This window comes from Pelodiscus sinensis, chromosome 6 (assembly GCF_052426305.1).
Source record: "Pelodiscus sinensis isolate ZL-2025 chromosome 6, ASM5242630v1, whole genome shotgun sequence".
NCBI lineage: Eukaryota > Metazoa > Chordata > Testudines > Trionychidae > Pelodiscus > Pelodiscus sinensis.
Window position 1 is genome coordinate 119,274,766 of NC_143057.1, and position 15,217 is coordinate 119,289,982.

General features: G+C 43.9%; 1 protein-coding gene across 1 annotated transcript in view; it reads left to right on the top strand.

Moving 5' to 3' along the window:
• Positions 1-15,217, top strand: part of LOXHD1 (lipoxygenase homology PLAT domains 1) — a 244,313-nt gene that overhangs the window by 182,047 nt on the left and 47,049 nt on the right. Inside the window, exons 31-34 of the mRNA XM_089779460.1 lie at positions 987-1,110; positions 3,043-3,251; positions 9,020-9,205; positions 14,275-14,402. Of these exons, the coding sequence (XP_089635586.1) occupies positions 987-1,110; positions 3,043-3,251; positions 9,020-9,205; positions 14,275-14,402 (647 nt within the window). The remainder of the gene's footprint in view (positions 1-986; positions 1,111-3,042; positions 3,252-9,019; positions 9,206-14,274; positions 14,403-15,217) is intronic.

The following is a 15,217-nucleotide window of genomic DNA, read 5'->3' on the forward strand; positions in this document are numbered from 1 at the left end:
TAGGTGTCTGCCTTGTCTGTGGTCATTGCTCTCACACAGAGCCGGATTATCAAAGCGGGGAGAGGAAGCAGGTCTGCGTGCTGCCATTCCCTCTCCCCCCACCTGGCTGGAGCCATGTGCATCACCACTAGTGGTGCTTGTCTGCAGGCACACCTACTCCTCCCCCCCCCCGCTGCACCCACTGGCCAGTGGGAGAGGCGGGGAGAAGTGCCTGCAAGCGCAGGGTTGCACGGAACCACCTGTTTCCCAGGGAGCTGTGCCAAGTAAGCACCCCAATCCCTTGCCCCCTCCCACACTCTACCTCCTGCCCAGACTCCACACCCCCAAACTGCTCCTGCACCCTACTCCCAGCCAACTCCTACATCCTACTTCCTACCAAGACCCCATACCCTCCCCCCCAGCTCACTCCTGCACCCTACTCACTGCCCAGAACCCATACCCCTACCCCGCTCCTGCACCCTACCTCTCACCCAAACCCCACACCCGTAGCCTGCCCTTGCACCCTCCCTCCTACCCAGACACTGCCCTCCACCCCCAGCCGGCTTCTACTCCCGCCCTTCCACCCAAACCCCACACCCTCACCAGCTCCCTCCTGCACAATAATCCCTCATTTTTGGCCCCGTGCCAGAGCCTAGGGGGCCTCACAAAACCTGCTAGCCCCCTGGCCCCACAAGAGTTAATCTGGCTCTGCTCTGACATGTTGGGTGGATGAGTCACAATCAATTTTTCATTAGGTACATTAAGCGCATGCAAGTTGCCTTCATTATAGCACTCAGGGAAATGGTGGAATTAAGGTCATTACAGTAAAATCAATGGAGGAGCTGTAGTAAATGATGAGGAGTCATGCTTAGGAAAGCTGTTCTCAGCAAAAACTCGGGTGAACCAGAGGGATTTCTTGTAATGTTGCTCTTTGAAGCATGCAGGAACAGCTGGCAATGCTGTGAACACTGAGCCTGATTGTCGTCATATACGTGTGTTCCCATTAGGGCTATGATGGGAAACGGAGCAGTCTAGGTGGTTCCTCTCTCAGCTTGAAGAGCCAAGATAGCAATGCAAATGTGAAGAATAAGAAGAAACCCAGCTTGAACGGCTCTGCAAAGGAAGGCTCATGTAAGAGACCAGTGTGTGTGTCTGGATGCACGGGTATGTTCTAGATTTGAGCTCTTTGGCCAATGTGTTGATACTGGTGAAGACCAAAGTAGGGCAGAAAAGGTACATCTATACAGCAGCACTATTTTGGGGTAACGTCTGTTATTCCAAGATAGAGTTCTGAGCGTCTTAACAGCAAGCCCGTTATTTCGAAATACATTTGAAATAATGGGCTTGTTATTCTTGTCTTGTAAGCCTCAGTGCACAAGGATTAGGGGACTCAATGGAATAGCGCTGTATTCCAAAATTAGCCAAATTTCAAAATAGGCTATCTTGAAATAAGCTCTGCGATTTGCGTAGCTCATAGTGTGTAGCTTATTTCGAGCTACACGCTACTGTAGTGATAAAGATAAATTGTTCTGTTTCTCCTGCGGTCATACCACTTGGGACTGTGATCCTATGGGATCTCATAAGCTCCATAGAACCAGGCTTGATCGATGCTTGGATCTGTTTGTGTACTGCTATTGTTATGGTGGCCTTCACCATCGCAAATGAATAATCTACGTGGTACGAAACACTTCCTCTGCCTGCAGACTTCTGCTTTCCCTCCTGCCTAAATCTAGGTGCTAGAACCTGGAGGCTGAGTCCATCAATTTATGTGAAAACAAGTTCTGCAAGCTTGACTCTAAGCACAGCACTTCCTTGCAGGGCAGGGGCAGGGAGTGAGAGACTTCATGTACTCCCCCTCCTCAGGCCCTGATTGACCTGGGGGCAGCAGGAGGGAGCACAAGAAGTCTCCTCCCACTGCCAGGGGCATGGGCGACTAGAGTGAACCTCCAGCTGTTCAGAACTGCTGGCGGTTCTCTCTGGGGAGGGGGCAAAGATTTTGCCTGCTCCCCCACCCTCAAACTAATCAGGGTCTGTGGAAGGGGAAGCATGGACGTTTCCTGGCCCTGCCTCTTCTGCCTAAGGCCCCGCCCCTTCCGTGGCATCCCAGGGCCACTTTAAAAATTTCTGAAGTGGCCCCTGGTCAAAAATTATTGCCCACCTCTGATGTAGCACCCGAGTCTCATTGACACTAAGGTCCCTTAATGTAAATCAAAATCAGCCCCTTACTCTACATCAGGCATGTCCAAAGTCCGGCCCGCGGGCCAATTGTGGCCCGTGTTCCGTTTAATACGGCCCCTCAGGTAATTTGGCAATATCTATCTTTTATGGCCCCCAACGAATCCATATGTATTGAGATGAATACATTGTAAAATCTCAGTTAATGTCAGTTGGTCTAAATCAGTTATAAATATATTTGGACACAACATGTATACTTGGTGTTATGTTCCTGTTCATATTTTTTTAACTTAAAAATTGACAGACAACCTTTATTACCAATAATATGTAATGTACTTTACAATGTTCCTGACATATATTTCAGCTTCCTGGATTTTTTTTTTCATCTGGCCTTCAGGTATGAAAGGCAGAGTGATTTAACACCTGTTTAGATTTGTCATCCATGTGACAAAATGAAAAGTATGCCATTTGCAATAAACTTTGCATAAAATAGTTAATTTGCATTTAATTTTAATGGTTCAAAGAATGTCAGGCAAAATGGTTGGCCCTCACGCATGTTCACTTCATCAAATCTGGCCCTCTTTGAAAAAAGTTTGGACACCCCGGCTCTACATAGAAAAACTCTGCCCTGACATGCACCCTGTGTGACCTTACTAAAGTGAATGAAGTTGCATGGGAGGCGAACCAGTGCAGAATTTGGCCCTGTGTGTGTGTGTGTATGGCAAAATTTCTCAGCATATATTCACAGCCCAATCCTGCAAAGTGATGTGCACCTCAGGAAGTGAGATTACTCAGCATCTTTCAGGATCAGCCCATTGGTACTTGAGATGTTGCTACCCTTGTGTGTCTCTACATGTTTTCTGATTAATGGAACATTGTCGATTGCAGTGATTCCGTACCACCTCATCATCAGTACCGGCACAGAATATGATTCTAGCACCGACAGCCGAGTCTACACCATCATTATGGGTCCTCAGAAAGTGCAGACAGGCAGGCTATGGCTAGATCTTCCCAAAGACAAGAAAGAATTTGCTGATGGCTCAGTGGAGAAGTTCTCTGTTATGGGATTAGATGTTGGGGAGATCAAAAAATTGGAGGTATGGTGTGAATGAAGAGTGATTCTTGGGAGTCTGAATGAAGCATATTTCACCTATGTTCTCTAAGACTATGTTCAGATATAATTATAGATGGGCAAAAGCGAAGGTGTCTGAATCCAAAAAGGATAGAAACTGGTTTCTCTCTTGTTCTCTCACAAGGTTTCAACTACACCTTAATCAGACTCAGCAAATAAATCCCTCCTGGTTTTGAATTTGACTTTGAACCAAGACTTTAGAGGGCAAGTTCAAAATCTGCAACATTTAAATGGCTTTGGAACTGATGTTCCAGTTTTGCCCCATCTCTAACAAAACGGCAATTGCTCTTCCATCAGATGGCTGTTTTAACATCTTCAAATATAATTTTTTTAATCCAGTGCAGTTACAATTTATCCACAGATCCAGTAAAAACTTCCATGGTCCAATTTTCTATTTGCCTTTTCCCTTGCTGATTTTTGCTGTGCTTCTAGCTGGGTTTTTATAAGCTGCCTCCAATGAGGAAAGCATCTTGCATAATTTTCTAGCTAAACATGGAAATTGTTTTTACAGCTTAGAGGACCTCACAAAGAGAATTAATCATGGCTCATAAGCACTATGCACAGATCAGAAAACCTACAAAAGGAACTTTTTTCTTTTCTTTTTTTTCATACTATGGCTCAGGGAGACCAGAATTTGCATAAACTCCCCATTACTGAGTATGAAACTTCAAGATATGTGTCGTTCTCACTCCACATGGCCACTACTACCTTGAGAAAATCTACCCAAGTCCCACAAGTACTGCAGGCTTTCTGTAGCTGAAACCCATAGGGACTAAGGATTTCAATAGTCAGTGTATTCCAGCTGTTGCTGTTATCCTCCCAGATGTGCTGCAAAGCCTTTTTTAAATTTGTTATCCAGTGAAAGAGGAATGAAAGAAATATAAAAAGAGTGAGAACTCCTAAACAAATTGAAAATCTCTGACTTTGCCTACCCGGTTGCAGCAGGTAATGATAGAACAGTGAAATGATTCCATTAACTTTCATTCCAGCAATGCATGCTGACACCTTGAGCTGTGCTTTCCAATAGCTTTTAGTTTATTATCAAGCCATTTTCTTAATGCACTCTAAGTGCCTAGTTATTAACTCTGGGCCAATTTGTACCCAAGCTTTTTTGGTTCAGATTTTCAAAGTTAAACAAGTGCACAACTCTTCTACCTCCCCCACTCACCCCGTGTATGTGCATATGCTAATATAACCCTGACCTGAGTGGGTAAGCTGAGCAAGTATTGGGCTCTACCAAACTGTTAAAAATGAAAGAAGAGACAGTCAGGAGTTTGGGGAAAGAGAGAGAAAGAAGTGGGCAGGAATGATGGGCAAAAGAGAGGGGATGGGGAACTAGAACAGAAAGTGTGAAGTCTGGGCATGGTGAGAAGAGAGATGGGCAGGGAGAGGGAAGAAAATAACAGAAATAAAAAGGAAAGGGGGAAAAGAAATGTGATGGTGAAATTGAGAGAGAGGAAGAAGAATAAAAGTCCAGAAATAACACAGCTTAGAAACTAGCCTCTAGCCACTTGGGCTCCCAATTCCCCAATCGGCCTTATCATTATCCTATCCATCCTCCTATTCATTTTCCCACTTGTTCTTCTTAATGTGCTTTGATTCTCCATTTTGATAGCTACCCATTCATGGTTATGTGCCATTTCATGATGTCCCCTGTGTCTGGAACATGTCTTCTGATTAATCTGCATCGCAGCTATGACATTCATGGGCCAATCTGTCCTGGCTGCCGTGGCATGTATGCTTATTTTTCTTGTGCAGTATTGTGATCTTTAGGGGAAGAAGACTGCTAGCTATCTATTTGGTGGAGGTGAGGAACATCTAGGTATTTGGAGTTGGCATTAGCTTGTTATTAACAGAACATGAGCAGTTATAGGCATAAAATCATGAGCAGAAATAACATTGTGTAGTGCAGAAAATGCTGGGATAGCCTCTGTACTCTGTTCAACTGGCTTTGCAAGGATAGTAATATCTGCACTGGGATGCAATCTGTAATAATGCATTTTAATTCTGCTTTCAATAAAGATAAAAAGAACAAAGATTTGAGGGATATCAGAGGCGTCTTTTGCTGCCTGCTTTGCCTACATCTCTAAAACTTTTTAATGATTTTAATTTACACATTGAGATAAAAATAACGTGGGCACTTAGTAACTACAGGATATCACAGGCAGGCATTTGGTGAAAATTGAATATAGGTTGAACCTCTCTAGACCGGTACCCTTGGGACCAGACTGGTGCCGAACCAGAGAATTTGCCAGACCGCAAGAGCTCAACATTGTCTAGCAGCATTCCCAACACTCCCACTGCTTACTGGGCTCTTAGAAGACATTTAGGGTTAAATTAGAGCTAAATAACAGCACAGAACACTGAGATCCAGGGCTGGTGGCTGAAAACAAACTTTATGGGACTGCGGGAAACTTGGCCACACCCATAATAAGTGGACATCTGGCTAACTAAAATCACGTCAGATCACGGATGTTGCTGGACAAGAGTGTGCAAGACTGGAGAGGTTCAACCAATAGTGCTTTCTCAAATGTTTCTTCATTATCTTCTCCTAATAAAGAACAATAGCCCAGTGTCTTAGATTCCGACTGTCAAAGAGAATCACAGCATTATTTAAAAATCCATGTTTTCCTGTATACATGGGATGTCTTTCCTGAGCTGATATGACAGGCAACTAGCCCTCCCCAAGATTCATTTCTGACATGATACGTACAAGAAAGAGTTGAGCTCCTCTGTGCTGGGCGCTGGTCCTTGCTGAGTAAGAACTTGATCTGGCAAGATGCTGTAACCTCTTTGCTGTGACATTTGTCTGTTCTCTTCCTTTTGTTGTTTTGGTTTATCCTGTTGTGTCACATCTGAAATTTGACTGCAGGCTGCTAAAGGAAGGCTGCTGACCTTATTATCTGTGTTGTAAAGGGCCTAGGAAACTTCAGATTCTGAGAAATTACAACAGTGACGAGGCTTTTCAAAGGAGTCTGTGGGGTTAGGCACCCAAATATCTCTGAAATTCTATTTCTTTAGGCTCCACTCAGCATCCCAGCCAGATATATCATCAATCTTCCATTGGTGATCATTATGGCTCTATGTTCAGACTGCCCTCTGGTATGATACTGACTTAAAACCATGCAATACATTGGTGTGGCTTATTTCATGAATCATGTTGAAAAGGAATATGACAACTATTTACTGTTCCTGCTGGCTTAAAAGTAACCTGCTAACATAATTCAAAATTAAAGAATCCCAGAGTTATGTTCTGAATGCCTCACTGAGACTGTGCTGTCGCAGTTACTCAGCACTGGACTGAATTTTAACTCAGGTTTTAGACATTGTTCTAAGGCCCCCATCAGGGCCGGATTAAGACCTTTAGAGGCCCTAAGCACTAAAAAGATTATGGTGCCCCCCCCATATGTAATTCAAAATAAAAACAATACTATACAGTAAAATCTTTTTTTTTTTTTTTTTGCCCCTGCTTTGCTGGTACCCTAAGTCTGCCTATTGGGTAATGCAGCTCTGGCCCCCATGAAAGTCTGCAGGTCTTCTGGGTTTGCAACAGTAGCCCTGAATGCAAGGGACCTCATGATGCCACATCAGAGCTATCAGGGGAGTTAATAGCTGCTTTGAAATGCTGCTGTCAAAAGATGTCCCAGAGTGAAGCCTTGTGGGATACTTGTAAGGAATTGAGATGAGCAGCAGACTGTCACAAGAGTCTCAAAAGAATTTCCCCTAGAGCTACTCTGTCCCAGCTTTCTAGGACTTCCTCACCATCCTCATTCCTGGCATCTTACAACAGATTTAAAGAAATGGCAGGGAGAGTGTGGAAAAGCAAGTGCTGTATTCCCATTCCTCTCACACCCTCGGAATCTGAGAAATATTGCATCCACTGTAGACTTGAATTTCCCTAATGGTTAGCTCTAATTTTCTGCAGCTGCACAGGCATTAGCATTGTAATAATATTCCTAATCAGAGTGATGCCTCAGACTGTCAGATAAAACGATCATTTGTTTTTGGGTGGAGAAAGATGCCACAGACCTGTCATCCTCAATGGAACAGTTACTCTTTAAAATAATAATAATAATAATAATAATAATAAACAAAAAAAACCAGTTACTAGAGTGGTTCTGAAAATAATTTGTAAAAATTGAGAGCTGTGGGTTCTGTATCTCTTAATGATGCATAACTTTTGCTTTGAAAATAATGAACTGTAGGCAGCTCTTCTTTCCAGCCTTTTGTGAACAGATTGTTCATTAGAATGACTGACAGAGAGAAGTTCTCTTTTGGTGATTGGGATACATAATTATGCTGATACAGATATGCTAAGATTAATCTCCCAAGTTATTTAACAGTAACACACACATGTTCTGGGAGAGGAGTTTCAAGTATTAGCAATTGAGGCAGTTGTACCATCTCTGGCTGTGATACTGTCAGATTTCATAAACTAAGGCTGGGAGACCCTTCAAGGCGCTGAAGAATGATGATCACTAAATATGAGCCAGTACTGTACTGAACCAACACCCAGCAACATGCTGGAGTTACTGTGTTGCTTTAAGCACCAGCTTTTAGCTGTCTAGCTAAGGTATGCAGATGGCCCATCACCATAGTATCTGATGGTATGTCTAGACTGCAGCATGGCTATGGCTGGCCCAAGTCAGCTGACTCTGACTTTCAGGGCTCAGGTGGGGGGTGGCTATAATATTATAATGTAGATGTCCAGGACAGGCCAGAGCCAGAGCCCTTTGAAGGAAATGGTCTCAGAGCCCAGGCCCAGATGTCTACATTGCTATTTTTAGCTCTGCAGCCCTATAAGCTCCAGTTAGCTGCCCCAGACTCCGGGAGCCAGGGATGTGTTAATTGCAGGGTAGACATCCCCTCAGTGTATTTATCCTCACAATATACCTGGAGCTGTGAAAGGACCATTAGCCTCATTTTACAGTTGGGGAACTAAGGCAGAGAGATGAGACAAAGTCTATGGCAGAGCAGAGAACTGGACCCAGGCCTTCCAATTCCTAGGCTATGGAAAGATCCTTTTTAAATGTATTACACAGTAGCAATTAGAGACTCTGATCAACACTCATGCCCAATTGTGTTAAGTCCTATACAAAAGACAGAAGCAGACATTGTTCCTTCCCTGAAGAGCTTACAGCTCAAGAAAATGAGCCACATACCAAGGCTAGGAAAGAGGGAAACTATATCTATATCGATATTGATATGCAGATGGGGGGATGTGGGCTGATGGGGTCTGCTGAGGCCATTCTGTACCTGAGGAATGGCAGCAAATAAAATTCCCAGTAAGAGGAGCCATAAGTGGCCGGTCATGGCTTTTATTGTTGGTGGATGGGGGTGATGCAGTAAGAGGGATTTTATTTTTTGGACCCATAGGGGAGTTTCTTGACCATGTTTTAATGTGAGCAATAGTTTCTTGCCAATTTAATATCCCCTCCCCCCCCCCCCCAAACACATTGTGTAGGTTTTAAAACCATGCCTATCAGCATGATACCTGAGCACCTTCACTAGTATTAACAGCAATGGATCCTGACACCCTTCCTTCTGTGTAGAAATGCTATGTTTTACAGCTGCTGTGTTCCATCCTCGTGATGGCTGCATTTCTAGCAGTACATGGTGGCTTTGCCTGTAATTACCTCTTAAAACATCTGGTTTGATCATGCCTTTTAGGATTCTTGGATAGTTCTCTATTTCCTTGAACAATCGATGTTTTTATCTGTCTGAATGTCATAGTTGGGTCATGATGGTGCCACACCAGAGAGCTCCTGGCTGGTGGAAGAGCTAACACTCATTGTGCCCACGAAAGGGGTCATGTATACCTTTGTCTGTAAATGCTGGCTGGCCAGGGACCGAGGAGATGGACTCACGTCACGTGTCTTCAACATCCTGGATGCAGATTGTATTAACATTGGCCACAAGGTATGTGCTAAGATCTTTTTCATCTTTAACAATTAAATTAAAACTTACATTTAAATAAATGTTTGTGGGCCATATGTGGTCACAGATTATGACATAACTACAGTGAATATCTTTGTAAACTATTGTACTGTACATTGTACATGAGGTTTCAGTTTCTTTTAAAAGGTATATTTATTATTTATTTAGAATTTTTGCTTAGTACCATTATCTGTTGTAAAGCACTATATATACTTACGGTTCTAAAAAAAAATCTCCTATTTTGTATGCCTGAGAGATCATTTCAAAGTTAACAAAGTAACATGTGCCTTTATATGTGTTTGTTTCTGTATACAGTTTGTGGGTTTGGGGTGTTTGTTTGTTTGTTTGTTTGTTTGTTTGTTTGTTTGTTTGTTTTTAATGTGCTCAGTTAAAAAAAGAGTACCTGGAAACCACGAGATTTGTATCTGTTTGCTTATCTCTGAATCAAGTACCAAATTAAAAAGGAAAGACAAAACCTGCTATATGTATACAAACATTCAATATGAGATGTGTGCTGTATTTTAGTCCAATACAAATTTTAAAAAGCTTGAATTATGCAGTCCTTGGAAATAAGATTCATAATGGAAATACTAGCAGACAATTATGTTGACAAGTGAGACAATAATACAGTGTTGGTCTGAAATCTCTATTGGTAAATCTATATTCACAGCTAGATTACCTTGCTAGCAGAACAGTAATTTCATACGTTGCTCCTGACTTCCAACTAAATGAGATTTACTCATAAAATCTTTTATGTACCCCAGACAAACAGAAGTGCAATAAAAAATTTTACTAGCTGACAGACACTCAACCAATACACACAGCCTTCAGCGGTAGAACCTAATGCACTCAGAAAGGAGACGTTGGGCACTAAGATCGACTTTTGCTGAAACATTCCATCGATTCTTTAACTTCCACCTTGAACACCTTTCAAAGACTCATACCAGATTCTTCCTCTAACGCATCATCCATAAATGAATATTGATACTAATTAAGAGCCCAGTGTGGCTCACGACCTCCTTAAGTTTGCCGAAAGGAATTCCACCCACCAGAAATCTCTTATGTGATGTTTTGTCAGAATATTGCTGGAAGACTTGAGGAAAATCAGGGATGGTGTCTTTGAGCTGAGCGTTCAAAAACTGAAGTGTATGTTTCACTTTTCAAACAGTTCTTAACATATTTTGTCCAGTCTTTCCTTATAAAATGACTTGGATCAGTAACGCTAAATTTGTTAGCGTTGGTTCCCTTCACTGTTTTTGGAAAAGTTTCAGAGGGATAGCCGTGAAAGTCTGTTTCAGCAAAAACGACAAGGAGTCCGATGGCACTTTAACAACTAACATATTTAGGGCGTAAGCTTCCGTGAGCTACAACTCGCTCAGATTCTGAAGAGAAAAGAAAAAAAAAGGAAGGGAATACAGAGATGGGAGTGTGACATGAGTGATAATTAATTTCCCATTTACTCTCACCTTCTCATCACTGTTTGAGATGAGCTACATCCACTCTGATTTAACTAGCATTGATATCACACTCCCACCTCTGCATCCCTTGCTCTTTTTTTCTTTTCTCTTCAGCATCTGAGGAACTGTGTTGTAGCTCACAAAAACTTATGCCCTAATATCCTAATTAATTTGTTAGTTTTTAAAGTGCCATTGGACTCCTTGCTGTTTTTGGAAAGTTGATGGTATGATTTTTCTTCACTTCCTGCATAGCCTGCAGAATAATTTAAATGTATCAGCTTTAATTTGTTTTTCCTCCTATTCCTTTGACACTCTTGAATAATGTGGCATCCATGACTGATGCCTATAAAACCTACTCAACATATCAGACAATTAAGACCGTGTATTAGGACTGGTTTTGATATCCTTTTGCTGATAAACCCAAGTGTCTTAGTTACCACAGATAATATCTACATAAGTGTCTAAGTAACTTAGGATATGTCTACACACAGTCTTATTTTGGAATAACTGACGTTATTTCGAAAAAACATAGTGTGCGCCTGCACAGCAAGCCATTATTTCAAAATAATGTCAAGCTGGAGGACTTCTGACTCCAACTCATGTAACCCTCATTTCACGAGGAGTAAGGGAAGTCGAAGGATAAGTTTTCTTCCTTGGACTTCCTGCTGTGTAGATAGTGCCAAAAGCCGAATTAAGCTATTTCAACTTCAGCTATGCAATTGACATAGCTGAAGTTAAGTACAGGCAGTCCCCGGGTTACGTACAAGATAGGGACTGTAGGTTTGTTCTTAAGTTGAATCTGTATGTAAGTCGGAACTGGCGTCCAGATTCAGCCGCTGCTGAAACTGACCGCCAGTTCTGACTTACATACAGATTCAACTTAAGAACCCCAAGCTTCCCCAAGTCAGCTGCTGCTGAAACTGATGAGCGCTGATTCCAGGAAGCCTGGGGCAGAGCAACTCTGCCTCGGGCTTCCTGTAGTCAGCGCTGGTCAGTTTCAGCAGCGGCTGACTTGGGGACGCCTGGGGCAGAGCAGCTGGGGTGCTGCTGGGTTGCTCCAGTAGCACCGCTCCTCGGCGCTACTGGACCAACCCAGCAGCACCCCAGCTGCTCTGCCCCAGGCGTCCTGATTCAGCCACTGCTGAAACTGACCAGCAGCGGCTGAATCAGGACCTGGGGCAGAGCAGCTGGGGTGCTGCCGGGTTGGTCCAGTAGTGCCCAGAGCGGGCGCTGCAGGACCAATCCGCAGCGCCCCAGCTGCTCTGCTCCAGGGTTCAAAACAAAAGCCTGGTCTGCTGGGGGGACACACACTAGCCGCGCCCCCCCCCCCCCAGCAGACCAGGGAAACGGGGAGCAGAGCCGCAGCGGCAGCGGGGTGCCGCGCCTCTGAGGCTTTGCTCTGGCACCGGGACTCAAGCGGCAGCAGCGGGCGGGTTCCCGCGCTTCTGAGGCTTTGCCAGAGAACCGCAGCTGCTGCCGCTTCAGTCGCGGTGCCTGTGGTCAGCAGACCACAGGCATGGGACTGAAGCGGCAGCAGCGGCGGGTTCCCGCGCTTCTGAGGCTTTGCTCTGGCAAAGCCTCAGAAGCGCGGGAACCCGCCCGGTGCCCCTGGTCTGCTGGAGACCGTCTCCAGCAGACCAGGGGCACCGGAGCAGCTTACGAACGGGGCTTTCTTGCCCCGGAGCTCACAGGTAGCAATCCGCTACCTCGACCTCCGGGGCGAGAAAGCCCCGTTCGTAAGTGCGGATCCGACATAAGTCGGATCCGCGTAAGTCGGGGACTGTCTGTATCTTAATTCAACTGTTGCCCTGATGTGTAGACGTACTCTAAGTTAGTCCTGTTGACTTGCCGAGGGACTTCTAAGTCATTTAAATTCTTTTTATTCAAAGTTCCACGGAGCACTGGGACTCAGGTACCCAAATCACTTAGGTGCTTTTGAAATATTTTACTCTGTGGCTACGTCTACACTGGCATGATTTTCCGGAAATGCTTTTAACAGAAAAGTTTTCCGTTAAAAGCATTTTCGGAAAATCGCATCTAGATTGGCAGGACGCTTTTCCGCAAAAGCACTTTTTGCGGAAAAGCATCTGTGGCCAATCTAGATGCGCTTTTCCGCAAAAAAGCCCCGATCGCCATTTTCGCGATCGGGGCTTTTTTGCGGAAAAGAAATCTCTGCTGTCTACATTGGCCCTTTTGCACAAAAGTCTTTCGGAAAAAGACTTTTGCCCTAACAGGAGCAGCATAGTATTTCCGGAAAAGCACTGACAATCTTACATGAGATCGTCAGTGCTTTTGCAGAAATTCAAGTGGCCAGTGTAGACAGCTGGCAAGTTTTTCCGCAAAAGCAGATGATTTTGCGGAAAAACTTGCCAGTCTAGACACAGCCTGTGAGTCCAACTATTCAGGTCTCAGAGAAAGAAAATAAAGTTACGCTAATATGATGAAAATGACCCCAAGCAGCTTTCCTATGCATAAGTTGGCATAACTTTAAAGTCTGATATCTTGGGACCTTTCAGGGCTAGATGCAAGTACTGTGTATCTCACTGGGAAACTGGGAATCATCACTTGTCCATGTCTAAGGCACCTAATTCTTGCCATGCAGTGTGACAAGACACATGTTAGGATTTAACCCTATCTTGGAAACAGAACTGAATATTGTCCACTCTGGAAATCAAAGTAGCAGCATTGGGGAAGCAGCTGATTTTTTTTAAAGGGGCAGGAGTTTGAAGTTGCTTGAGGGGTGGCGGGGCCTGGAATACTGAAAGGCTGTGTCTAGAATGGCCAGTTTTTCCGGAAAATCAGCAGCTTTTCCGGAAAAACTTGCCAGCTGTCTACACTGGCCGCTTGAATTTCCACAAAAGCACTGACTTCCTGCTGTAAAAAATCAGTGCTTCTTGCGGAAATACTATGCTGCTCCCGTTCGGGCAAAAGTCTTTTCCCGAAAGACTTTTGCGCAAAAGGGCCAGTGTAGACAGCAGAGATTTCTTTTCCGCAAAAAAGCCCCGATTGCGAAAATGGCGATGAGGGCTTTTTTGCGGAAAAGCGCGTCTAGATTGGCCACGGACGCTTTTCCGCAAAAAGTGCTTTTGTGGAAAAGCGTCCTGCCAATCTAGATGCTCTTTTCCGAACATGCTTTTAACGGAAAACTTTTCTGTTAAAAGCATTTCCGGAAAATCATGCCAGTGTAGACGTAGCCATACAGTCTAGAGGGAGATGGATTTGCAGGCAGAGTACCGATGAAACAGACCAAGCTGTATGATCATTGGTATTTATCACCTGCCTCTGCAGTTCATCCACTGGCTGTCACTTCCAATGCATGTATGTGGGCAGTACTAATACTCAGACAAATTGTGTGGGCTGTCTAAACCTCTAAGAAAGGTTAGTCAATGAAAAAGGAAAATGGGCAGTAGCTTTGCAATAGAAAATATCTGTATAAAAGGAGCTGGTATTAAAGGTATTATGTATGCAATGATGACGACATGTAAAGAAGCAGACAGACTGCAGAGCCTGACTAGCTGTTTGCTTAGGCTTTTGTTTGAATCAAGAACAGCTGTTTGCAGTGAGACACTTCATGATTGTTTCAATCCTTGCCAGATTCTATATGAAGTTACAGTTGTGACTGGAGACATCCAAAATGCTGGAACTGATACCAATATTTACATGACTCTTTTTGGATCCAGCGGGAACACTGAGGAAATGCAGCTGGAAAAAAATGGAGAGAGGTACCGTGTCTCATCCTCTTTTGTTCCTTAAAAATAGGCAACAACAAAGCACAGCTTTCAAATTTAAACAGTTAGGATCCTGATCTGGCTTCCACTCACATCAATAGCAAAATTGTCATTGACTTTAATGATGGAGGGGAAGACTCCATTTCCAAATTGTGTTATTGGACCTAACTGATCCGTAGGAAGAACTGCACTGTGCAACAGATAATACATCATCCTTCAGCATGTGCACAAATCTTGGAGTTTTTCCTGCTTCTGTGCAGTTAAAACTAGACATTCTGAAGAAAATTGCAAACAGTAAAGTCTTGTGTCAGCTACAGCCAGGGTTTTGTGTTCCATGATACCATAATGGCAGTGTTTGATGTGGAATCCACCATGGCAGAAAAATCTAAAATGTAGGGGTTTTTAAATGATCTTTCATTGTTGTGAAGAAAATATATAAACATGAATTGAGTGCACACCAACACAGTAACTCTGCTGACAGTCAGGTACAGTATTTATGAGAGGTGTGGACTGACCCACCCATACCAGTGGTCACTTTCATAGACACAGCTAACATATCAGAGGGCTAGCCGTGTTAGTCTGAATCTGCAAAAGTGACGAGGAGTCCTGTGGCACCTTATGGACGAACAGATTTATTGGAGCACTAGCCAATTAGCCTGTCATAAAACGGGATTTTCAGGTCTTCTCTCGTGAGCTCTCTCACTCTGTCTCAAACTAGCGGGGTAGTGTGGACATACCCTTCCTCTTCTTACTGCCTCCCCCCACTCTCTCAGCTCTCCTCCACCTCCTGCCTCTCTCTCCGTCTTTTT